Source organism: Phyllobates terribilis, unplaced genomic scaffold, assembly GCF_046119375.1.
Source record: "Phyllobates terribilis strain yellow unplaced genomic scaffold, ASM4611937v1 Scaffold_2__4_contigs__length_985480577, whole genome shotgun sequence".
In the NCBI taxonomy this organism is placed as follows: Eukaryota; Metazoa; Chordata; class Amphibia; order Anura; family Dendrobatidae; genus Phyllobates; species Phyllobates terribilis.
This window is the reverse complement of record NW_027362762.1, coordinates 464,997,886-465,025,465: the sequence shown is the minus strand read 5'-3', so window position 1 is coordinate 465,025,465 and position 27,580 is coordinate 464,997,886. Positions and strand designations below refer to the sequence as shown.

The 27,580-nt window shown below is 45.5% G+C and overlaps 1 protein-coding gene across 6 annotated transcripts in view; it reads right to left on the bottom strand.

Annotated features, from left to right (window-relative positions):
- COL16A1 (collagen type XVI alpha 1 chain) overlaps positions 1 to 27,580 on the bottom strand; it is a 210,262-nt gene that overhangs the window by 94,948 nt on the left and 87,734 nt on the right. For all 6 annotated transcript variants that reach the window (XM_073665715.1, XM_073665716.1, XM_073665719.1 and 3 more), the window contains exons 9-11: positions 25,660 to 25,704; positions 23,432 to 23,467; positions 21,212 to 21,238 (exon numbers count right to left, since the gene is read on the bottom strand). In XM_073665715.1, coding sequence (XP_073521816.1) covers positions 21,212 to 21,238; positions 23,432 to 23,467; positions 25,660 to 25,704 — 108 coding nt within the window. The remainder of the gene's footprint in view (positions 1 to 21,211; positions 21,239 to 23,431; positions 23,468 to 25,659; positions 25,705 to 27,580) is intronic.

Genomic DNA, 27,580 nt, shown 5'->3' with positions numbered 1-27,580 from the left:
ATACTTCATGAATTCCAAGAGGTATGTGTTTTTCCCAGCTGGGCAGAAAAAAAGGTCACAAATTATCAAAAAGAAAATGAGGTTTTGTTTTTTTACTTTGACCCCATTACGGTATGTAAATAAACTCCTGTATATCCTGGGATTAGTTTATAATCTTAGTTCATAACATTGAGTCATACTTTACGCTACATTGTTACATCACTACTTGGACCTGCTCCAGTGGTGTCTGACTTGGTTGCCAGGCACTACCGTATTCACTCTGTAGGCAGTACTAGTGATGGAGGAGACGTCAGGGTCAATGTCAATGGACAGCCAAGGCACTGTGCAAACAGTAATAATGGTGTGGCTGGGATTTGTGCTGCGTAGGACCCGTGAATGCTGTCCAGTAGCTCAGCTGGTGAAATCGGCTCTATGCAGAGACTAATGGGGCTGTACCACACCCTTCTTAAACTTTCAGCCTATTGCTGTGAGTTGCCAGTTACTGTGCTTAGTTACTCCTAGCACTCTGGTTCTAACATTCTATTGTACTTATCCTGTGTTAACATGGCTTGTGACTCGTGTCTTGAGTACACGTGTCTCTGTGACTTCCCCCCTTCCTCCCCCAATTTGAGTTTAGCTTGTCTGACGTTAATTTTGTCTGACCTCCTGTTATCCGACCCCGGCAATTCCAGTGTTTATGGTATTGCCTTCTGATTCTGTCCCTTCTGTTAATAACTCAGCTAGTTTGAATATCCTTGCCTCAGGCTCACTACGTTGGCCAGCAACTACACTATAGGCACAATTCAGAGGGGGCCCCGTTGTAAGTCCAGATCCCTGTATGGTGTTAAACAGTGAAGACCCAACTATAGGATCTGCAAGACTGAGTGGCTAGTGCCAAGTATGTCCGAGGTAGTCTTTTCGAACTGATAGCATCATACACATCACTCCCCACAGTTGCATTTCAACATGACCAGTCCTTTTAACTCAGGGTAAGTAAGCTGCTGCCAGGCCAATCTGGTTTTCACTCTTCGCATAACTGTTGGTCCAAAGAGCATTTGGTTTCTGACTTTATATACTATAAGTTTAGCCAGTGGCATGCTTAGAAATCATGGTGTCCCATAGCAAAATGTGTAATTTGGCCCCCCATTCCACATTCCGTCCCTCCACAAAAAATTATATTCAGCAGATTAGGTGGCTCATGGTGCATAGGCACAGTCACAGAATGGTATATCTGACAATTTTTAAAGACAGGGAGAGGCACATGTATTGTTGCATGAGCACAGTAATTTTGCCGCTACTGCAGCCCCTCAATGTTTTTACCCATTACAAAAGCCCTTTCATGACCCCCACAGAGTATTATACCCCAAAAAATGCTCCCCATTCACAGTATGATACCCCAACAGTAAATCCCCCACACAATCTGCCCCCACAGAACCCCCACATACACAGTAGGATGCCCCTATAGTGCCCCTCAGTAAAGTTTGATTAACCCACAGTGCCCCAACACAGTATAATGTCCCCATAGTTTCCCCTCACACATTAAGGGCCAACAACTATTAAGGGCCAATATGTCAACAACACGTACAACTCTTCTACATTAACACATAACTTTGCTACATCAACAAACACACTGCACTGGTACATCAAACCAAACAACTCTACAACATCAACACTGATCATTGGTACATAAACACAACTTTGCAACATAAACAGACAATTCTGCTACATTAAAGCACACACAAAACTGCTACATTAAAGCACATGTTACACGCATGCTGCTAGGTTCAGATAGACGCGAGACAGGTTACATGAATTCTTTGGAATCCTGGGGGAACCGTTACTCAGGGCCACCATAGACCATGTGCTGCAGCTTCTCTCAGGCACACAGGTGTATTGACCCTTAGGCACAGACACGTAGGTTGTTTCACTTGCTGACCAGACACACTTGACAAGAGTCCTCATAAACGGTAGAACAGTAGCATTTAATAAGAAGCTGCACAGCCAGTGCAAGTTAAGTCTTATGAGCAACAGGCTCCAGTAACAAACAGTACAGTTTCCTTAGCAGCACAGCAGTTCACAGTCTTCCCAGTAGTACAGGACAGCACAGTTCTAATGCAAAGGCACATTAATGAACACAGCATTATTTACAGCACAGTGAGAAGGAGGGGGGGAGGGTTTGCTGAGGGAGATGATCCCTGTGACACCATTTCTTCCAGTCCTTATCTTTCTGCCTGACAATACTCTGCACTGCTAGTTCAGGAACTCTACCTGAACTGTGCTTAGCTTCACTCCTGACTTGAATCCTTTTCACTTGCAGGGGTGCTTCTGTGAGATACAGAACACACACACCACTTTTCTCTTTGGCTCCAGCCAGACAGTAAACAACTTCCCCACAATCCCACTTGGGCTCTGCTAAAACACTCCCCTTCTCCTGTGACTGTGTTAACCCCTCTAGTTGCTGGATGCTTCTGGAGTACAACACTTCCTGTCTCATGTGCTCATGTTACTTCTAATAGTTGCTGAATGCTTTTAAAGCAACAGCACTACTTCTGCATGTCACACTCTGCAACAGCACTGCTTCTGCATGTCACACTCTTCCCTCATTTTGAATGTCGTCCCTGGCATACGTCTTAATTGGTCAATCTCACCAATTCTGAGACAGTGGTGAAAGTTGGATAACTTTATATACAAATTGGCATTGTGAAATTGGTATAACGTTCATAAACACTGATAACACCCTAACCTTTTTCTTGTAGGATGCCTGTAAGAAATAAACAATTAACACAAAACAATCAGAATCTCTTCAGTTGGAGCTTTTCGTATGTTTTCAACCAGCTCTCTCTCTCTCTATGCTTTAACAGTTCTGTTTCTACAAAGTCTTTTAAGGAAAATCAATGCATGGAAACAAGTCTTTCCAACAGGCAACATCTTCCATACTGTCTCTCGGTGGTGAATACCACTCAAGTGGGCTTACCTGGTCCTCTGGCAGAGATACCTGTTTTCAGTCGACAGCCCTTGGCACTTGACTCGATTCACCAAGTGTCTCATACGTCATCATCACGGGCCTCCTTACTTCTTGAGTCGAGATCCTCCTGGTGGGTTGTTCCTCAGAGACTACGGGTTCTTCGGTCACAGGAGTTTCTTCCGCCTTACTCATTTCACGTGCTTCCTCAGATGCTCTTGGAGCTGCCTCTGTGAGTTCCTGTACTTCTCCTGAGTCGCTGGTTTCCGCACGGTCTGGTAATTCCGCTCCTCCTGAGTGTCGATTGGTCTCTTCAGGGGCCAGTGTTCGATCATCAGATCTGAATTGGACTTCATCTGTAATCCTTTGTACGAACTCTGGAGCCTCAGGACTTAGTTCATTCTCCTGAGGATGGTACATCCCTGTCCTTGCCGGTCCGAGAAATACAACAATGTGTTCTTCTCCATCGGAACTTTCAAGGTCACTATCCACCTCCGGAGCATCAGTCTGTGGTGGTCCCTTAGTCGATATCGGATGATGTCGGTTTACTTCTGGGAAGTCTTGTTGTCGTGGGAGATAATCACAGGGTAGCAGTAAATTCCAATGGACTATTCTGGTTTTCTTGTCTCCCATTTCCAATTGGATTTCATATACTGGGCTGTCATCAGCTTTCCTCCTTACGACCACATACACCTTGTCTTCCCAGTAAGAACAAAGTTTTCCAGGACCGCCTTTCTCACGTACATTCTTGACTAGCACCCATCTTCCCGGTGCCAATTCTGCTCCATAACATTTTCATAGTACTCCTTACTCTTTCTCTGTCCTTGCGAAATACTTTGGACGCTATATTGTATGCCTCTGCCATCCGTTCCTTCCATTTCCGAACGTACTCTGGATACGTTCTGTAAGTCTCTGAGTATCGAACATGATGTCGATTGGCAGTCTTGGCGATCGTCTATACAATAGGAAAAAGGGTGAGTAACCCGTTGCATCGCTCTTTGTACAGTAATAGGCATGTACCACTTTTGACAGAGAACTCTTCCAGACTTTCCTCTCATCGGCTGTTAAAGTGCGCAACATCGACAATAATGTCCGGTTAAAATGTTCCACTTGTCCATTACCCTCTGGGTGATAAGGCGTTGTGTGGGATCTCTGAATTCTACAGTACTTTCCTAGCTTGGCAAAGAGCTGAGTCTCAAATTCTCTTCCTTGGTCGTGGTGTAACCTCATAAGGAACTCAAACCTCAAAGCAAAATCATTGAAGCTCTTCTCTGCTGCTGTTCGACCCGATTTATTGGTGGTGGCATATGCTTGAGCAAATCGAGTGAAATGGTCCATCACCACCAAGAACATTCGTAACCACCCTTGCACGTCTCGAGATGTGGAAAACTCTATTGAGACCATCTCAAACTGATACGTAGTTTGGATGATGCCCTAAGGTGCCCGGGTTGATGTGTTGGGACGTTTATCTTTCAGACACCCACACTCACTGGTCACATACCTCTCAATATCTCTCTGCATTTACGGCCAGAAGAAACGTTCACGGATCAGGTTGGTTGCCCTTTCCACTCCCAGGTGTCCCATGTTTTCATGGAGTTCTTTGAAGACCAACCTACGGAATATTCTGGGTAGTACCAACTGCCAGTTTTGTCCTCCTTTACCATACAGGATACTGTCTTCACTGAGGTAGAGCTTCATCCATCTTCCCGTTGTGCTTTACGGATTTTCCCTTTTTGTAGTTGTTGAATAGATCAGGGGTGATCTTGTAAATATTATTTCACTTCACGATGTAATGGTTTTGGCACAGACATTTAACTTCTAGTTACTGCTGTCGTGTCTTTCAAATTGATTTTCAATTGCAACGACGGCATACAGCCTATATCAGAGTCATCTTTAGAGAATGCCTGACACTCTTCTCTCAGCTTCTGTTTTGCTATCGCTATATCTTCAGCACACAAGTGTTCCAGGGATACTGGGGGATCCCAGGACCCTGAGGTGGGTCGTGCAATTTCCTCCCCTGGGCAACTCCTGTTCCTTGGTGTGGAGACTGAATTCACTGAAGACCCCTGGGTGGGTCTCACACTGGCTGGATATACCGTTTTAATGGTTTCAATGTGACCTAACACAGTCTTTGGATCCAGTATAATTTCATGCTTCGTAGTATTCATCACTGGTACTGTCACTCGAGCTAACTCACCAGTAGGAATCATAAGCACCGTCTCACCTTGAACTACGCCTTCCGGAGTTCTGAGGAGTCTTTTGGCACGAACAGTCTTTTCTGGACTTTTCTTCCCGGTTCTACCCGGACTCCACACCTCACCCCCACCATTTGGTTTGCAGGGATGATGGTTGGGCGCCAGTCTACCTTGACTTCTTTTAGGTCCATTGTATTCTGTGCTTTCTTTACTCTATGAATCACATTTTCTGCCACGGCGTTGGGTATGGCAAGTGAAGTGGCAATTGCATCCACCACCAGCATCTCTGACTTGTGTTTCTTGATGACCTCACTGATTACATTATAACCCAGGATAGGATCCTCTGCCACGTTCTGATCACTGTTCACGAGAAAAGGTAACAAAAGCTCAATGGTGTTGCTGTTCTTCGTGGCCCTCAGTTGGAAAGTCACTTCCACCCTGCCTATGAAAGGGATTTTGGTCTGGTTGACAGTTTTGCTGTGGAGTTCCACTGGTCCTAAGAGTTCTTTTAGCGACCGAAGGCAGGTATGTGGCAGGTAGCACCTTCTCCATTCCTCATTTAAAAGGCTCGCTTGGGCTCCTGTGTCCCACAGTGCTTTTACCAGGAGTCCATCTAGCTGGCAATGTATAAAGCACCTTTCACCGATTAGGTTGATGAGGCTATCTTTACTGACCGAGAAATCCTCCTCCCAGGAGTAGATCGTTTGACCTCCACACTAGGCATTAAGTAACTGATGCCCCTGTCTCTCTTGCAGCTGTTGTAGAAGGGAACACACTTGGGGATAGTACTGACGAATCCGTTTTACCTCATGCGCTGTTCTGGGGTTTGGTGAGATTTGGATTTGCTTCTGGGGCCTCCTTCGTGTCGCAGTTACCAGTCGCCCCGCACTGGCAACCTCCTGTCTTTTAACCCAAACGATCGTGACCATTGGCACTCCTTGGCATAATGTCCTTCCTCACCACATCTTAGACAGTGGACACATACCGTACTCTGATTTGATGAACAGAATGCTTCACAAGCCGGGTATCTTCTGTTTTGGAACCCACTCCTGGGTCTGAGGGATACAGATTCTGGCCTGGAACAAATCAACTTTTTCACCTCAATCAACTCGGCTCGCAGTTCTCCTATTACTTCCTCCCAGTCAGCGCTGGCGGTCCTCTCTTTTGTTGGTGATTTAAGGTTCCCTCTCAGAGGTGGCACTGGAGGGTGTTACGCTCACGTCCGGACTGACTGGCGTGAGCGTGGCTAGTGGTCCCACTGGGCCACGAACTGAGGAGTACCTGGAGGGGCGTGACTAGGGGCTTCGCCAGATCCAACCATGAACACACAGCGGCTTAATTGACTCCGTGGTCTGAGGAGGGACGTGGGAGGTGGCCCAGGTGCTACTCCAGGTCAGACCCCGGTCACAGCTGTTGACCCACACCGAGGAATGCAGGAACGGGCAGGCACGGCTGGTATGCAGACAGGTGGGTACTGGCTGGCACGACTGGTATACAGACAGACGGGTACTGGCAGGCGCGGCTGGTATGCAGACAGGTGGGTACTGGCAGGCACGGCTGGTATGCAGACAGGCGGGTACTGGCAGGCACAGCTGGTATGCAGACAGGCAGATACTGGCAGGTAGGAACGCAGGCTGGATAGGGACCAGTACAGACTGGGATACAGTAACAGAGCTGCAGGTGCGGTGGACAAGCAGAGCAGAACCGCAGGCGCAGAGGACAAGCGGAGTAGAGCAGAGCAAAACCGCAGGTGAGGAGGACAAGCAGAGCGAAACCGCAGGCGCAGTGGACAAGCAGAGCGAAACCGCAGGTGCGGTGGACAAGTAGAGCAGAGCGAAACCGCAGGTGCGGTTGACAAGCAGAGCGAAACCGCAGGTGCGGTGGACAAGCAGTACAGAGCGAAACCGCAGGTGCGGTGGACAAGCAGAGCAGAGCGAAACCGCAGGTGCGGTGGACAAGCAGAGTGAAACCACAGGTGCGGTGGACAAGCAGAGCAGAGCGAAACCGCAAGTGCGGTGGACAAGCAGAGCAGAGTGAAACAGCAGGTGCGGTGGACAAGCAGAGCAGAGCGAAACCGCAGGTGCGGTGGACAAGCAGAGCAGAGCGAAACCGCTGGTGCTGTGGACAAGCAGAGCAGAGCGAAACCGCGGGTGCAGAGGACAAGCAGAGCAGAGCGAAACCGCCGATGCGGAGGACAAGCGAAGCAGAACAGAGCAGAGCGAAACCGCAGGTGCGGAGGAACAAGCGGAGTAGAACAGAGCAGAGTGAAACCGCAGAGCAGAAGGTGCAGGCAGATAGGACAGGGCTCTGTTCACATGGAACAGACTGGGAAACACAGGAAGATAGTTAGAACACAGGAGGTAGATACGGAGGCAGGGAAATGGGACAAGCAGAACCAGATACACACAAGGTACTTACAATGAAGTAGCGAGTGGACACAAAACTCTCAAACAGAAGCACAGAGACAACGAGTTGGAGTTAGGTGCAGGTTCAGACACTGCAGGAAAAGGGAAGGTACAGACATAGAGACTAACAGGTAACGGGCTAGGACACAGTTCTGACAGGAACTGAACCCGGAACATGATACAGGAACGAGCCTGGGTATACAGCCCCCAGGGTGGCGGAACAGACTAGAAGTCACAGATACAGGTAACAGGCCTGGGTATACAGCCCCCAGGGTGGCGGAAACAGACAAGATACAGGACAGGACCTGACAACTCAGTTGCACAGAACACACTGAAAGAAAGTGTTGCTCAGGCACCTCCTACTGGGTGGAGGGGGTTTAAGTATCCAGTGACTCACAGCAATAGGCTGGGGACACATTAGGAGTGCGCACACTGTAACTTTAAGAATCAGGCAGTAACCGCGCCGCCGCCCTAAGCAATCAGACAAGAGACATGCACACAGCAAGTACAGGAGCAAAGTGTGCAGCCTGGACTGATAGGTAAGTTGGCGGTCTAGCATGGTGGGAAATGGTAAGCCATGCCAGCACGCCGCCAGGGATGTTACAGAGGGTGTCCATGATGATCTTCGGACTGGCCACCGGGGGTCTCCAACTTCAGCTGACTCATTTTGGTGATTTTAGGAGCAGAGCCTTTCTTTAACTTCTGTTCGCTTTCTGACTCCAAACTAGCTGCCTCATTCTTCATTTTTTCAATTAGGACTTCGTCAAGAATGCCAGGATCTTCTAGATACTGTTTCAGCTGCAACTTCATGTCTTTGCTGATTAACCCCGTTCCCAATGATCTCAAGAACTTCTTCTGTACTAGTCCAGCATCAAACTTCTCCTACACTTCTACATCTCTGGATGCAAACAACAGTCTATCCTTAAGTTCATTTGCTCTGAACAAGAAACTTTGGGGTAATTCATTATTTTCCTGTGAGATGTTATTGAGTTGGTGGAATAATTCTGAAGTACTCTCTGCTTTATAGTGCCCTTTTAAAATAATCTTCAGCTGTGGCAAGGTTAATTGACTCTTCATTTCTAGCATACTACGGTGGTTCAGTCCTGGGCTGATCGCTTTCACCGCCCCCTCAACGATCTCATCTGGCTGGTAGCCTTTCTGTAATCCTGCATCAATCTGGTGCAACAAGTTCATATAAGACAGTTTCTCTTTCTGTTCACACTCACCAATCTGTCCCAGGATCTTGAATTCTTTCCTTATGGTGATTTGTGGTGTTAGAAAGGACTGTTTTCCTGATTTATCTAACCCAAGCAGGTTAAAGGTACTGTCTGAGTCTGTCACCTGTTCAGAGGTTTTGGTTAATTCCTGCAGAGCTGTTGTTAGGGCTTTGAGTTGTTCTTTCAATTCCTGTAGTTCTGTCTGCGGACGGAGATTCCCGCTTTTGGTAATTTGTGCCGCCCCTCCATCCTCCAACTTGAACCTGGTTAGAAACTGTGTTAGCTCCTGGAGGAACGTCCCCATAACGTCTTCAGCTTCTTTCTCCCCCAGCTCATCCATTTTTGCATTAATGACTGCTAACAGTTGCCTGCGGTTGTGTGCTTTAGAAATCTGTTCTTCTGACATCTTTATATGTTCTGCTACTGTTCTCAATTCTTCACATGTTAACTGAAGAAGCAGCTCACTAATTCTGTCCATTTGTATTTCCACATCCATTGCTGCCAATGAGTTTTATTTAGGGCTGGTCCCCTTTAACTGGTGGAGCAGAGTTGAGTTGAAGCGCTGTGCTGCTGTGTTTTTCCAGACACTTTTCCTCTTCTCCCGCTACATGCTAATTCCCGCTCAGGATTCCCCGTACGGGCCACCAATGTTACACGCACGCCACTAGGTTCATATAGGGGCGAGACAGGTTACATGAATTCTTTAGAATCCTGGGGGAACTGTTGCTCAGGGTGACCATAGACCATATGCTGCAGCTTCTCTCAGGCACACAGGGGTATTGACCCTCAAGCACAGACATGTAGGTTGTTTCACTTGCTGACCAGACACACTAGACAAGAGTCCTCATAAATGGTAGAACAGTAGCATTTAATAAGAAGCTGCACAGCCAGTGCAAGTTAAGTCTTATGAGCAACAGACTCCAGTAACAAACAGTACAGTTTCCTTAGCAGCACAGCAGTTCACAGTCTTCCCAGTAGTACAGGATAGCACAGTTCTAATGCAAAGGCACTTTAATGAACACAGCATTCTTTACAGCACAGTGAGATGGAGGGGGGGTGGGGGTTTGCTGAGGGAGATGATCCCTGTGACACCATTTCTTCCAGTCCTTATCTTTCTGCCTGACAATACTCTGCACTGCTAGTTCAGGAACTCTACCTGACCTGTGCTTAGCTTCACTCCTGACTTGAATCCTTTTCACTTGCAGGGGCGCTTCTGTGAGATACAGAACACACACACCACCTTTCTCTTTGGCTCCAGCCAGACCGTAAACAACTTCCCCACAATCCCCCTGGGGCTCTGCTAAAACACTCCCCTTCTCCTGTGACTGTGTTAACCCCTCTAGTTGCTGGATGCTTCTGGAGCACAACACTTCCTGTCTCATTTGCTTGTGTTACTTGTAATAGTTGCTGAATGCTTTTAAAGCAACAGCACTACTTCTGCATGTCACACTCTGCAACAACACTACTTCTGCATGTCACACACACAACTCTGCTACATGAAAACACACACGACTCTACTACATCAAAACACACAATCCTGCTACATCAATACACACACAACTCTGCTACATCAAAACACACACAACTCTGCTACATTAAAGCACACACAAATTTACTACATGATCGCAAACACAACTCTGCTATATCAACACACAATTCTGCAACATCAACACACCAGCTCTACTACATCAAAACACACAGATATACACACTAGTCTTCCCTGCCACGGAGAACAGGGCTCTGAGAATGGGGCTCTGAGAACGGGACTCTGAGATTTCCCATCAGAATGAATTGGTGACTGTATATGAGCTGCGCTGCTCCATACATTCCCTATGGTACACCACTAAGCTTTTTCTGGCAGTTCTTTAGAAGCTCCATTCCATCAGAGCATTTTAGTGTCCAATTCTCGGGATCAATAGGGGTCCTAGAGGTCAGACTATTAGAAAATTCTAACCTATCCTATGTATAGGTGATGACTTTCATAGTTGGGAAATGTGACAAAAATGGAAACTTTTGTTCCTTAAAATATAATACACTAAGTACACATGCTCAGTATAATTATACAGGTGAGAGGAATATGTATTACTGTAGATTTAAGTGAGTAAAATAAATTAAATCACAATGGGGCAAATATTATTCTTATTTCTTTCCATTTTCCCCTTTACAAAATAAACAAAATGTAAATATATTGGGTTACATTTTATTAACATAGTTAAAGCTCCATCTGTCCTACAAAAAAGAAGTAAAAATGGTGCCGACTTGATATTAAAAATACTGCTGACTGAAATATTTTATAATAAAATGTTTTTTCTCTTTACATTGTGTTATTGAAAATGTTCCTCCGCTTATTTCGATATTGATGACCATTACCATTATGTGGTTTAGCTGGCAAGTCATAAAAATTCACTTTAGTCATAAAATATTGATTGGTGGAAGTTCCATTGCTAACTCCAATAATTAGGAGAACTGGCTGGATTTTGGCCCATTCATAGTAAGAGTAGGCGGCAGATGTGATGTGAATGAGAGTTACTTTAATATACAGCTTTTGACACAGCGGTTGGACCCTCATTATAGATGTTTGGTGGACTAACAACGTGGCGGAAAAGCCCCTTTCACTCTTCTGATCTCAGACATTAAGATAAGAATCAAATCAGAAATCCTTGCCAAATATTTTTTCCCTCAGAGCAGACGCCTGACTTTGCTCAGAATACACTAGAAGGAATTTAAAATGCATGTGATATTGTAACAAAGCAGTTACTGGCTGGAAAAAGGTAATGTTTAATCAATTTGTACAAAGCAGTTATACAAAAAGGTTACACACGTTAACCTGGAACTGTCATCAGACTGTGCTCTCCTGTTTTTGCGTGTCATATTAAATGATCATAGAATACACTCATATACTGGTAGATATATGCGTTGTATATACTCAAGGGTCCACTGTATTTAAGAAGTTAGCTCTGTTCCTACCAGCAGTGAGTATATACTGAACATACAGTGCTCAGCCTAAATGATTGCACCCCAACCGATTTGTCAGAAAACCTTTTGTTTCCTTCCAAAAGTAACATTTTCTATGGGATACCATACTACAAAATACTTCCATAAATGTGGGCCAATGATTTGTTATTTATACATCCAAAAAAGTAATATTCTTATCAAATTAATTTGGGACCATGTCGCAAAAATGAATACATCCTACTGCAAGTCTTAGGAGCCAAGCTAAAGTTTAGGAAAGAAAAATTCTAATTAACAATAATTCAGTCATAGATAAATCTAATTATTCATTAAACAGCAGACAATTGACTAAAAAAAGGGCATTACTTAAGAAAGACAACCCCTTCCCATTTAATGCTGTCAGCAATGGCACCACATGGGAGAGAACTGTCACAAGACCTGAGAAAAAAAAAAGAATTTCTTTACACAAGACAGGAGAAGGCTAGAAGAAGATGAGAAAAGCTTTACTTTCAGTCAGAATACTGAGTCTGGAGCAAAAGTGATACAAAATTTAACAAATATGCAACCATCTCACATAGATGTCCTGGCTGACCACTGGAGTTAACTCCTAAACAGGAGAGACTTCTGAAGAAAAGGATTTAAGAAAATGAACATGCAAGTTCACTGTAATTAGCTAAAGAAGTGGAAAAGTGTAGCACCCTGAGGGCTCGGCTGCTACAGGGGTATTGCACCTCGAACCAGAGGTGTGGTATTCCACTCCCGAGTAAGGATGGAGTGTGGGACTGAGCTCAGTAGGCTGCATGCACTACATACATCCCATTTCCGGGGGACAGAACTACGGTACTCCCACCAAGTATATGTGCAGGTACGACAGCGTCTGTCCCTGGCTGGAGTGGGAGGGGGGTGGAACATCCCAGTAGTGTAGGGGCAGATAGGGGGAGTACTCTGGGTAAAGCTAGGAGCTCATTGGGTGCTGGTCACCTGGGCTCACACATAGAGGGAGTATATAAGGTGGGCACCATCTTAGGACAGGGTCAGTCAGTCTGAGGAGGAGCAGAGCAGAGGAGCTCAGCCAGGAGGGCTGACAGGGAGCTGTGGCTCCGGCTGGGCCCAGCTCCAGAGCCAAGCCTGCAGAGGAGAGAGGAGAAAGAAAGGCCCAGAGTGGAAGACCAGAGGGAACCCTAAGAACCCAGAATCAGACCAAAAAGGGTGAAGGGTTGGCGGACACGGGTACCGGAACCCGAACTGGTGGAGGCCACTTATCCTCAGCCAGGAACCGGAGGTCGTGGTCAAGATTTGCCACGACCCTCACCAAATCCACCAGAAAGGCACACCAAGCATAGGGTCAGGGAACCCAGAGGAGGTTTGACCACTAAGAGACCCGAGGGAGCCGGCCAAAGGTGGATCCCTGGTGGGAATGGCCAGAGACAGAGAGGGAGAAGGGAGCTCAGGACCACGCTCCAGAACTGCCTGGGGGTTAGCCGAGTCCAGGACCTGGTGGACGCAGCACGGCTCGGGTGGTCACTCAAGGCCAGAGTGACTGAGAGAACACTTGTGAGTAAAACCCCTGAAACTGCATCTCCTGACTCTGACTCTTCTTACTGCACCGTCACAACCCCCCTCATCTTCACGTGCTGCCCTGAGGCCATACCCCTCCCGTTGGGGGTTATACCACCACGCTGCACATCCTTATACACCTGGCCTCAGTGGATTGTTCTGCAGCGGCGGCTTCAAAGCCGCACTCAACGGGTGGCGTAGTCGATCAAGTTAACATCTACTGCCATAGACTGCCACTTAGTTTGACACCCTGGGCACGGACCGGGTCACCGCCACAAGGACTACTACCCCTACCCAGATCCGGCTCCGGGTTTCCCCTGAACATGGCCCAGGGGGCGCGTCAACTTTGGCGTAGTCGGCAGGATCACGTGCCCGCAACCACCGGGTACTGCGTGCCTGAAGAAAAGTTTATCTGTACCGTAAAAAGAAGTCTCCCGTCAATTCCGGAGGGTCCCCGCCATCGGACGCCATCACGGGTCGTTTCCCGCCGGTTGCCCGCCATCTGCAGCTTTTTCCCGCCATCCACAGAGTTTCCCGCCACTGGGAGACGATTCCCGCCATCTGGGAAGATTTCCCGCCCTGGCAGAGCGGACGCCATTATGGGCGTGCCAGAGGGTGGCAAGAGGCCACCTCCCATCGTGGGTCAGGACCAAGAATGGCGCCAAAAACGAAGACCGCCCCCACCAGCAGAGACTGCAATGATTGAGATGTCCATCAGCGTGGGGGGTCTGCCCCTGGAACTGACAATCACCAAGTTGCCCCAGGACCGCCCTCAATGGGGGCGGATACAGAACAAAAGAGCGAAGATGGGTGCAGCCTGGAGGAGTCTGGAGAAGCCGTACCCGGAGATGGAGGGAGAGTCAGGCAGCACCGACCCTGTGGTCAGGAGCCTGTTGCAAGCTACCACTCCACAAGACCTGGTGGAGATCCTGGCACAGCTCCCCCGAGACCGGGAGCGTGCACAGACCGCGCTGGAGGGCCTCGCACGGAGGATGGCCCAGGTGCAGCGAGAAACGCTGACGGAATGGAGCAGGGAGATGGCCCAGCAGGCTGGAACCCGCCAGCGGAGCACACCACCCGCAACGAGGAGCACGCCTGCCCCTGAAGAGGATGCAGAAGGGACGGAGGCCGGAGACGACGCCGCAGAGGGAGCTGAAGAGACGGAGGCAAGTAAAGGGGACGTCACTACCCCAAGCCCAGCCACCGTAAGCCTACCCCCGCTCCCCGTCGCAGAGCCCGCAATCCCACCGATCGTGCCCGTTGCCGCACCGCTACCGCTCCAGACTAGGCCCCAAGCAGGAGCCGCGGCCACGCCCCCTGTGACGTCACGCGCCTCAACCCCGAGCGCGGCCAAGCAGGAGACGCCACCGGCCTGGTCGCAAGGTCGAGTACCCCCGGGCGCCGCAGTACCAACAGCGCCCTCTACTGAGCCACCGGCCTGGTCGCAAAGTCAAGTACCCCCGGGCACCGCCGTCTTCACGGTGCCCTTTACCTTCAGGGTACCCCAAGCCTGGTCGCAAGGCCTAGTGATCCCGGGTGCCGCTGCCACCACCGCGCCCTCAACCTCCACAGTGCCGCACCTGGGTGAAGACTTGGTAACCCAGCATATTTGCCCGGATGGGCAGCCTTTTGAGTGGCCACCGGAGTACTACCATCCCCGACTCCGGAAGGAAAGGCCCCTGGATGAGCCCCTGATCCCGGCTCCGGCGCCCGCCAAGATCACCCCACTCTCGCTGGAGGAAGCGCAGTTTGCGTGGGACCCCACTGGAGGAGACCTCATCGGGTTCACTCAAGAGACCCGGGCGGCTGCAGCGGAGCGTGCAGAGTGCTGCCGGCAGCAGTTAGAGGTTTTCGACCGGGAACGGCGAGAGAGGCGGGTCCGCGAGGAGTGGCTGCAAGTGAAGAGTGCAGAGCAGAAGAGCCGGACCCGACGGAACCCCCGTGCAGCTCACGGTCCCCGTGCCACAGGGACTGTAATCAAATTCCAACTGCAGCACGGTTGGGGCTTCATCCGGGATCACCACACGCCAGGCGACGTCTTCGTGACCCGCAGAGATGTCGAGTCCCACCTGCCGGAGGGACACAGAGGTCGTGACCTATACCTGGGTGACGAGGTCACCTTTACCCGGCACCAATGTGCCAAAGGACCCTATGCCCTTCATGTACACCGGTTGACAGAGGAAGAGCTGAGGTGTCAGGAGGAGCAAGAGGACCCGGACGGGTCTGAAGAATACAGGGAGGAAGCATCAGGAGGACGCCGTTATTAGAGTACGGTAAAAAAAGAACTGTATATAGTTACCCGTCGGGGTATGAGAACTGTTATAAGTACTGCTGCTAGTTAAAATATAGTCCCCGTTGGGACCAGCGAACTGTTACCCGTGTGTCCCTATCCCTTACCAGGCTGAGGACTGTGAGCAGCCATCCCTTATCCCCACTGGCCGAGGACTGAGAGCGGCCACCTCCCCTTGTATATAGTTGCGCTTTCTAAGGCGCCCCCTACTGGTTTTATAGGAAAACTGTTTTTTTTCTTAAACTGACTGTTGCACTTTTACCTGGTCACAAGCGCACAGTGGCCAGTAACTCAAAGAACATTATTATGAAAGAGTTTTATATGAAAGAAAAAGTTTATCTTGTTTAAATCTGATAATGTTTAATGTTTTATATGTTCTTGTATGTTTTGAAAAAAATTGTATGTTTTTGGATATTTTATTCTTTTACAGCCCGAGGACGTGCTGTGATTTACCAGGGGGGAATGTAGCACCCTGAGGGCTCGACTGCTACAGGGGTATTGCACCTCGAACCAGAGGTGTGGTATTCCACTCCCGGGTAAGGATGGAGTGTGGGACTGAGCTCAGTAGGCTGCATGCACTACATACATCCCATTTCCGGGGGACAGAACTACGGTACTCCCACCAAGTATATGTGCAGGTACGACAGCGTCTGTCCCTGGCTGGAGTGGGAGGGGGGTGGAACATCCCAGTAGTGTAGGGGCAGATAGGGGGAGTACTCTGGGTAAAGCTAGGAGCTCATTGGGTGCTGGTCACCTGGGCTCACACATAGAGGGAGTATATAAGGTGGGCACCATCTTAGGACAGGGTCAGTCAGTCTGAGGAGGAGCAGAGCAGAGGAGCTCAGCCAGGAGGGCTGACAGGGAGCTGTGGCTCCGGCTGGGCCCAGCTCCAGAGCCAAGCCTGCAGAGGAGAGAGGAGAAAGAAAGGCCCAGAGTGGAAGACCAGAGGGAACCCTAAGAACCCAGAATCAGACCAAAAAGGGTGAAGGGTTGGCGGACACGGGTACCGGAACCCGAACTGGTGGAGGCCACTTATCCTCAGCCAGGAACTGGAGGTCGTGGTCAAGATTTGCCACGACCCTCACCAAATCCACCAGAAAGGCACACCAAGCATAGGGTCAGGGAACCCAGAGGAGGTTTGACCACTAAGAGACCCGAGGGAGCCGGCCAAAGGTGGATCCCTGGTGGGAATGGCCAGAGACAGAGAGGGAGAAGGGAGCTCAGGACCACGCTCCAGAACTGCCTGGGGGTTAGCCGAGTCCAGGACCTGGTGGACGCAGCACGGCTCGGGTGGTCACTCAAGGCCAGAGTGACTGAGAGAACACTTGTGAGTAAAACCCCTGAAACTGCATCTCCTGACTCTGACTCTTCTTACTGCACCGTCACAACCCCCCTCATCTTCACCTGCTGCCCTGAGGCCATACCCCTCCCGTTGGGGGTTATACCACCACGCTGCACATCCTTATACACCTGGCCTCAGTGGACTGTTCTGCAGCGGCGGCTTCAAAGCCGCACTCAACGGGTGGCGTAGTCGATCAAGTTAACATCTACTGCCATAGACTGCCACTTAGTTTGACACCCTGGGCACGGACCGGGTCACCGCCACAAGGACTACTACCCCTACCCAGATCCGGCTCCGGGTTTCCCCTGAACATGGCCCAGGGGGCGCGTCAAAAGCAAACCAGGGTAAGTGTTTCTTGTGACACAGCATGGCGTACATACATGGGTGTCGTCCATGAAGGAAGCCTCAATTAAAGTACATGTACAAAAAAAGCCCACTTATAATTTTCCAGGGCCTATGCTGAAAAATATGAAGACTACTGGGACTGTATGCCATCGCAAAGGTGAGGAGTACAAAGAAAAATGCATGGTGCCTACAGTGAAACATGGTGGTGGCAGTGTCCTTATGTGGGGCTGCATGAATGCTGCTGGTGTCAGAGAGCTACATTTCATTGATGGTATATCATGAATTCACAGATATACTGCTCTATTTTGAAAGAGAAGATGCTACCATCACTCCGTGCCTTTGGCAGACGTGAGGTTTTCCAACATGACAATGATCCAAATCCTACATCTAAGTCCACTTTTGCATTTCTGAAGAGAACATGTAGAAATTGATTCAGTGACCAAGTATGTCTCCTGAACCCAATCAAACCACCTATGGGAAGTTCTGAAGAGACAAGTTGAACATCATTCTCCATCCAGCACCCAGGCTCTAAAAGAGGTTGTTCTTGAAGAATGGAAAAAGATAGATGAAGCAATATCTTGCCAACTTGTTCATTCCATGCCTAGAAGTCTTGGTGCTGCCTTTAAATAATCGAGGTCATAGAAAATACTAGATGTAGAAGTTTTTGATGTGGGTTGTATTCATTTTTGCATTAGCCTCAGTAAAACTGAAGATTTTGTAATGAAAGTTATATTATTAACCTTACTTTCATGTTATGGGTTAAATTTTTTTCTATAAAACTCAGTCTTGTCACAATTTTAGAAATTGTTCTCGTGTTCAGTGAGATATTGATTAAAATCTTACTTTTCAAATGGGGTGTACTCATTTATGCTGAGCATTATACATGTATTCATTTCTGACAAAAGCGGGAAGAATCTCTATAACTCATATAACCATGAGTCTGCTTTATTCTTTGATAGCTCTTATTAGCCAAATGAAGCAATATTTTTGTTATAGTATTTTTTTGTAATATTCTGCCACTAAAGTTTTTTTCCACATGATATATTATGAATTGGTCATGAATGTCTGATTGCTGGGGGTATCCACTGTTGGTAACCTCAACGATCACGGAGTACAGTGCTCGGCTATTTCTGACAGTCTCATAGACATGAATTTAGAGGCAATGGTCAGGCATTAACTATGCAGCTCCATTCAATCCCAATGCAGTCAGGAAGATTGTTTGTTTGAAACCCATATTCTAATGTGGTAGTAACCCCAGCGATCATACATTTATCACCTCTCCTGGATGGGAGATAAATGGCATTTGTGGGAAAACCCCTTAGGAGTCTTATGTCAGATCTGCTTAAAATCCATAGTCATTACAGTTTTGTACTGGTGTTAAACTGGCAGCACAACTGGATGTGATAACCAGCTATTGTCTGCCGTTTTAGGGCTCACTAAGGAACCTAAAATCCATTTGGTAATTTTGTTTCCATAATGGTTGCTGTGTTAGATTATATTCTCTCCACTGCATTTAGTTTAGATTCGAGTGCATAACCTGCAGCCAGCCGTGGCATTTTATCACGATCCCAACCATCTTTCACAACCCTATATTTGGAACTTCTCTGTATTGAGTACTACAAAGAAGAAAAGATCTTTGTGCATAATTATTGATTGACTCTCTTCATCGTAGTTTATGAGACATATGAATCACCTGGCTGTTTACTCAACTCTCATATACTACAATCGAGATAGCTGTTATTATGAGTGGCCATCTTGGCTCATTTTCTTTTGTCAAATGTCAAATGAGCAGGGGACTTTTATTCTCAGTATAAGAAAAAGTCCCGGAACAGGAACCCCATACATATCAGACATTTACAGCATATAATGTCAGATTGGAATACCCCTTTAAATCTTTTTTAGTGGCCCTAGGTTAGGTACAATGTAACAAATTGGCTCTCAAACCAAAAATGGTGGTGTATCCTTGTTTTAGATGTAGTATATGATTTGACAAACAAAAAATAAGCTAGTTTTTGATGAAAATCACAAGAAAAAATCCCTGCTGAAATATACAACTGTATATATATCTCTATGACAAAATATTACTAATATATGTAGGAACTATGTTACATGGAACTTTAATGTTTGTTTTCTTGAGTCCACGGTATGTAAGGTCTTCCTCACAGAAAAATGCCAGACTTAGCAATCCTGTTATTCCCCTGTCAAGGTGTTTAAAGCATGTGCCAAAATAATAGATTTCAAATAGAATTACATATCTGTACATATTTGTACAGTAAAAGATAACTATAAAATGAACCTGGGTGAGAGCCAGTGGTCTGTGTCTGGGAGGAGAGGTGAAAAGACCTCTTGGTGCTGGCCTCTCTGACAGAACTTGAAAGACAGCTAGACATTTATCTGAATGGGTGAGCCCGCATGTGCCTGTATATGGACTGTTTATTTTGTTCCTTTATGCTGGAGAAAGGCTGTTTGTTCTCCGTTTTGCTGGACGTTTATGAACGTCAATAAACCTCTCTGTTTGACCCAGAAACTTCACGCCTGTATGAATGCTACCAACTGCTTGAAAGCTAGTAAATCCCTACAATGTATACATTGTAATAATGCAGGATGATCCATATGGGAATGCCATAACACCTTAAAACAAACGTAAAAATATGCCTGAATCAAAAATATCATCCCAAATTATCTTTTGCTGGTTAATTTTGATAACTAAGCCAGCCCCTTTCTGTGTCATGGGATTTATAGACAGCGAAGGGGTCTGGCATAGATAATGAAATGCGTCAGTCATCCAGCTTGGTTCATACACAGCAGTGGATATGTACCGACATAGAAAGTTCTCTCCTTTGTTAAACCTATGCCTGAAGTGGAGCTGTCAGGGGGTGGGATCGGCACTGACAGCAGGACATCGGTGGACATCTGGCAATGATCATATATACTGTATGTAGATTGTCTATACTTCACTTTTATATACGTCTATTTTTTCTGACTGGCCAACCACTAGTCACTAGTTGGGGCATGGCTGAACTCAATACAAGTGGATGGAGCGAAGAGGCGAAGACTGGCCGGGAGTATGTACAATTCATACATACCGTCCGTTCTGGTCTGAAACTGGTGAATCCCCGTAGTGCACAGTGCGTGCACTGGGGGGATTCATAAGTCTGCAGTCTCACAGAGTGACTGCAGACTTATCATTTTGACCAGATAACCCCTTTAACAACTCATGGCTTTTAAAAAACTTAATATAGATGTGATTGTGTAAATGTGTGTACAAATATACTGCTTTTTAGAGCTTTTAGGAGGCTCTTTTAAGCTTCCACAATGAGATTTTGGTGCATTTTTTTCTGCTGCTTATTTTTGTGCACAAAAAAACACAGCTTATTACAGGTCCAGTAAAGTGGATGAGATTTATGTCAATCCCATTCCCAATGTGATGTTTTTAAATGCTGTGTGTATGTTTTTTAAATCAGCAGCATGTCAATTTCTCTTGCAGTAGACATCATTTTTATTTGCTGATTTTCCCCACACACTTTATTGAGATGCGGAAAATCCACAGATAAAAACTGCATATGCGTTTTAGCGAGTTTCTGCTGCAGAGACACAGTAAAAATATGGGCAATCAAGCACATGACTTTATCAATGAAGTTTTATCAAACCTAAGTAACTCTGCAAAGAGCAAGTTTCCAAAACAAAGTAGTTTTATTTAATACATCACATACCAAAATAGACAAAACAGACATGTAAAAAACCTCACTAAGATCTCAACAAAAAACACAAGTAGTCTAAATGAGCTAATTAGTGCAGAAAATCGACAGCATCAAAAACGCACCAAATACTTATTGTGGGAACTTAGCCTTACTCATCTGATTGGTAGCAAATAATATATTGGTCAGACAAAAGCATGTAAGCCACATTAACATTTAGTAAAACATATATTCAAATAGGCAAATATGTTTCTACTATGTAAACTTACCCTGGGGCCTTGTGGTCCAACTGTAACCTGTTCAAAAACACAAGAATACAAGTTATGTACCTACTATGCTGTATGACCCTACGTACCATAGAGTCCCTCAGGGGTGCTTCCAGATTTTTTCCTTCCTGAGACAAAAACTGAAATTGAGGTCTAACCAAGGGGGACGCTTCAAGGGAAGTTCTTGTGAAGTGTGCGCCTAAATGAAGGTTCTCATCTCAAATCATAGTTTGTAACACTAAGCATAATTGTTTATTAATGAAAGAAAACAAATGGATCTAAGCAAAATGGAATAAAATGCAATTAACATATGGAACTGAAAAATATATCAGTCCTGTATTGTAAGCATAATGGGTATTCAACACGGGGTGCACATAATGGTTATATTATGTTATTACTTCTTTTTTAATCAGCTTTTGTCATTTTCCTTGCTCTGCCTATTTTCCTTGTTTTTTCCCGCCTGGTATCATCTGCATTTTGTTAAAACTCACACGAGCAGAAAACAAGCAGAATTGGACAGGCTGAGACATGAAGCATGTATCCAGCTCCAGTAGTCTACATTAGAAGCTGTCTGGCGTTTCTGGAAATCTAATGTAGCCGTACAATAATTAATAACTTTGTTGTTCCGTTCACAGGGATGTCTGGATGATCTAAGGCGCACCCTAGCCTACAGGCTGAATAACCCGGAGATGACCCTAATCCTAGTAAAGCATTCAGAGGGATAGCCTACTCTCTAATAGTATAGGCAAATATAAGGTTTAGGCATATAGACCCTCCCAGAGGTGATTTACACCTGGAAACAAAATGCACAGCTGCTTTTGTTCTAACATTTTTTCCATCTTAACTCAGCCGTCTAAAAACTCATGTAATGAATCCATTCATGTTATGTTGGGCCCTCATTCCAAAAAACATCCACAGCTGCTGGTCTTTTAAGCACACAGCACAATGGAAGGCAGTATGTTTTCCTTCACATTAGAGCAATGATGCTCAGACCACCATAGTATTATTTGGTCCAGCTTCCAATAATAATAATATATTCTTGTACTAACTCAGTTACAGTATATGTATGTAGCTCTTTGCAGCAAAGAACACCGAAGCATCTTAAGGGGTCAGATACCTTAGACCACGTCGATTTAAATAAACGGTTAAATAAAGCAAGTTTGCATTGACCAGTTATCGTTACAGTTTGCTTATTTTTGATAGAAATGTCAATTGTAGGGCCGCCTTGCACAACTCTTGCGAGAGCCATCAATGCACTGCAATGAGTTTTCTTCCTGATGACTGCAAGGATCAGATCCCGCAAGCATTTAAAAGAGGACCTGTCACCAGGTAAAGACCATAAAAATTAGCCCTAAGTGAAAAGATTCATATCTCTGGAATCATATGACAAATTAAAAAAAAAAAAAAAAACAACGGAATACTCAGGGGAGCAGAGAGAACTAAATAAAAGCAAAAATGGTCCACTTTTGACCCGATGACAGTTCCTCTTTAAACTCTAACAAGGTCAATTCACCAAGACTGGCGTGGCGCACTCCACTTAGTGAATTTGGTACCTCTCCTGAATAGTGTGTGCCTCTGTGTGCAGCGGCAGAAATTATACTCTAGTCAGTGACTGGAGTATCGTTTCTGGCTTACAAAACACCACCATATTTCATGAAATTGACGGGTGTACGTGGCCATGCCCCACCATGGCTTTTCCCGAGCTGTGCCCATTTTGGTGGAGCTGATTCAAACTGGCGTGAAAACGCCATAATTCAGTACATTTTTGCACAGCTACCCGTTCCACAAAAAATTGCAACTTTTCATAGCTTTTACAACAGTTTACTTATGTAAAAGCTTTGATGAATTGGCCCCTAAAGGTTAAGTTTGTCTTTGGTTAAATGACGTGATTCTTCTAAACAGACAAATGAATGAGATTGATTACCAGTATGGTCGTATGTGCTCTAACAAACGGACTGAACCTCAAATATTGGCAGAAGATATGCCATAAGCTTTAGGCAGTATACAGTACCTTAAAAGACTTATGTGTGCAGATTTATCAGTTGGCCAATCCACTACGTGTAAAAAGGCATGTTTCAAAGTTTACAAAATGTTTTTAGTCTAAAATTGGCCTGAATTATTAAAAGTTAAAGTCACTTAGGGACTAGAAGGGAAGTCCCATTTAATCCTATTCAATTCAAATGCATGCAGTGAGTGTTGGGTGAGTGTTAGCTAGACACTTACATTAGGTTCTGGAAGCCGGAATGCACAAGTTGCACACTGTATTAATAGAAGAAAAATCATTAAAAATAATCACAGAAATGAATTCTACTGTAAGTATTGGCTCACGTTCATATTCTAGATTTACCAATTTGCTTACAATGTGAACATACAGTACCTTTATATCAGGGTTCCCCAACTCCAGTCCTCAAGGCCCACCAACAGGTCATGTTTTCAGGATTTCCTTAGTATTACACAGGTGATAATTGCATCACCTGCACAGGCAATAATTCCATCACCTGTGCAATACTAAGGAAATCCTGAAAACATGACCTGTTGGTGGGCCTTGAGGACTGGAGTTGGGGAACCCTGCTCTATATGACTGCAAATAGAAAAGATTCAACAAAGCTATTCTCCTGATTGGAAGGAATGCCTTATAATTAACATTGCATCAGTGAGACTAAAAGTAATCGAAAATAAATGGTTGAGTCAAAAAAACAATCAAGAATATATATTGAGACTTTATTCATTAGGCACATTTAAGAAGCAATGAAGTTGTGCCTCTGGCTGTTTATTTTAGAAAAGGTTTGATTTGGAAAAAACATTGCATTTATAATTACTTTTGGTACTCTACAAATTATCTTTTCAATCATAAGATGGAAGGTGCTGATTTTGGTAAAAAAAATTCATGTCACGTTGTGTATGCTGCAATTTTCTGTTGTGTCCAAATGGTAAAGGTCTACAAGGGTCATTTATATTGTACTGTGCACTCATAGAGGAAGTAGAACATACTATGGAAAAACTAAACATTACACTGTGTGTATAATTATCAGACAAGTGAATATTTTGACCATATAATTTTTATGCAGATTTTCCAACTATGCGCTGTGTAAACTTGAATGGATTTTGGATGAAGCAGATCAGATGATGTGTATTTGTGTAATGAGGGTGAGGCCTAAGAATATCAAGATGTGCAGAATTATAAGGCAGTTTGTTTTCCTCAGGCAAAATGGGCCAAAAAAGGTTTAACTTACTCTGAAAAGTCAAAAGTTATTACAAGTGTTACGGCACTCTTGAAATTGCTAAGACATGGGGACGTAATCAAAGAACCATCAAACGTTTTATTGCAAATAGTCAACAGGATCTCAAAAAACAGGTTTAGAAAAAAGACACACGTAACTCCCAAAGATTTGGCAAGAATCAAATGTGAAGCGACCAGGAAACCATTATACTCCACTGCTGTCATAATCCAGAGGTGCAGCCTCCCTGGAGAGCCCAGAAGCACACAATATTCATTGCTTCCAGTGATAGTAACAGCAAGGAGCTGCACACTGCTGTAATGTCCCAGACGGTGGGGTGAGCAATGCAGTGAAAAGCAGCTCCTGTCACACCAGCCCCCTGATAATGTCTCCCTGTCTGCAGACCGAGGTGAGGGGGCATGGCCTGCTCACTGCTGGTAGCCCTGCAGTGAAGGAGGCATTATCAGATGGCTGGCTGCTGCTACTAAAAGCCAGGAGCAGGCCACGCCCCTCACCTGGGACTGCAGACAGGGAGACATTATCAGGGGGCTGGTGTGACAGGAGCTGCTTTTCACTGCACTGCTCACCCCTCGTCTTGGTTATTACAGCAGTGTACAGCTCCATACAATTACTATCGGCCAGTCTCCTAATAATAGCTGAAAACAGTGTGTGACATAATGTCCCAGATGGGAGGGGGGAGCAGCTCCTGTCACAATGAATTACAAGTGTTATAAAGATAGTAGATATGCACTGGGCATCTCATCTTTATAGTCTATGAGGGCAGAAACAGTTAAAAAAAATGTATCTCCCCTGAGAACCCCTTTAACTGCAGTACACAGAGCTCAGCTCTGCTTGCTGCTGTTACAGATACAGACTGCGTAATACTGCCAGCTTCTGCTGAGTATGATTCATGCTCAGCTCCTGAGCTGGCATCATACATGGTCTACCAACATTGGATCTACCAGTATGTCCAATACCGGTAACTGAGTTTCTCCCCTCTACCCTGGAGAAGAGCCTATCTTTACTTTCAACTGTCTTCAGGAGGTCGATACAGTGAATGCTATGGAAGAGCAGGCATTCTCTTATAGGTCGCTTTAGGATTATGGCCTTCTAGATGATTGGACAGAAGCTGAACAATGTTCTTGATGTTATAAAAAAATCTTCTATGTTACACTCTAACAGTATTGCCTGAATTAGGCATGTGAAGGATATGGATGCAAGTGATATACTTACCTCTGGAGGAAGATCTACATGCATTCCTGAAGAAATCTTCTCTCCCTGCAAATAAAAATAGAAGATAAAAATTAGTCCAAAGGACCAAGCTAACATGATGCACAGTATAGTAAGTGAAAGGTCTATGGAAGGAGTAGTAGTCTGCTTGGAATTATAGCATTTTGGGCCTGATATGTCTGTCTATATTTTTTGAGTGAGCTCACAAATTAAAATATTTTTCACTCTTTTCTTATACTTCATTTCTGTTTTGGAATGATTTGTGCCCACACACAAGGAACAAAATGTCCATTCTTCTCAATTCTTGGATGCTAACTACTTGCTGAGAAGCAGGAGTCTTTCCTTCCTTTTCTCTGCTTTTATAAAGCTCTCCCTCCTCTTTTCAATTCCTATCACTTGAGCCATATTTTTGGCAATGACTGATAATGGAAAATGTGATCTGGTGACACAAGAAGCATGAATGGGGTTCTTCTACACTATTAGACACAGGTTTCCTGCTCTCAGATTATCATAGAGAATTAAAGGGTTTTCTGGATTGAATATAAAACTCACTCTGCAGGTTTCCAAATCTTGACAGTGTGCAATATGCTAACTGTCAGGGTTCCCCTATAATGTCAGCTCAAGCGTTCGTCATGGATATAATTTGCATACTTGCAGTCACGTGCCGACTTGCAGCTTTTTCTGCTTCTCTCATTGTACTGCATGCGACTGCTGGAAATAGAGGGGAATCCTGATAGTGTAGAAATTGTGCACTGTCAGGATTCGGTAATGTGCAGTCACATAGTCTGCAGAAATTTATGTTTAGCCCTGAAATTCCTTTAAGAATTTCTGTTGGTATGCTCCACTTGAATTGCTTATGGTTGAAACTTGCTACTAATCATTTTAAATATATAGGGAATATCATTTACAAATAGAAATGTACACCTCACTTAAAGGGAGCCTGTCAGGCACGGGCAGCATCAATCGTGATTGACAAGTTTCTCCCTATGTACACACAAAAGTGAGACCTGTCAATCTTCTGCACTGACACTGGCAAGAGCCAGTATGGGGCTCAGCTGGACTAGTCTGGATATTCAAAGCATATTTCTCTTAAATGTCGGAGCATTTCAGAGAACAATACACCTGGCTGCAATTGTGCAGTGAGGATACGATACGTGGTTTGGGAAGCATAAATCACCTGGCAGGTTCCCTTTCAAGAGAATCAGTAACCACTCCTGACATGTCTGTTTTAGCAAATACTTACAGTATATTTCCTATTAATTATCAATTTTGGTGTATCGTTTCCTAGAACTTTTATTCCTCTGGTATTCCTCTTAGAAATGTATGAATAAGTGTTACCATTCTCCCTGTTAATGGAGGTGCTCTGTACAGTCAGCACTAATAGGGTCACTCCCACGCCTATTTATTCATACATACACTGCTCAAAAAAATAAAGGGAACACTCAAATAACACATCCTAGATCTGAATGAATGAAATATTCTCATTAAATACTTTGTTCTGTACAAAGTTGAATGTGCTGACAACAAAATCACACAAAAATCATCAATGGAAATCAAATTTATTAACCAATGGAGGCCTGGATTTGGAGTCACCCCCAAAATTAAAGTGGAAAAACACACTACAGGCTGATCCAACTTTGATGTAATGTCCTTAAAACAAGTCAAAATGAGGCTCAGTATTGTGTGTGGCCTCCACGTGCCTGTATGACCTTCCTACAATGCCTGGGTATGCTCCTGATGAGTTTGCGGATGGTCTCCTGTGGGATCTCCTCCCAGACCTGGACTAAAGCATCCGCCAACTCCTGGACAGTCTGTGGTGCAACGTGACGTTGGTGGATGGAGCGAGACATGATGTCCCAGATGTGCTCAATCGGATTCAGGTCTGGGGAACGGGCAGGCCAGTCCATAGCTTCAATGCCTTCAT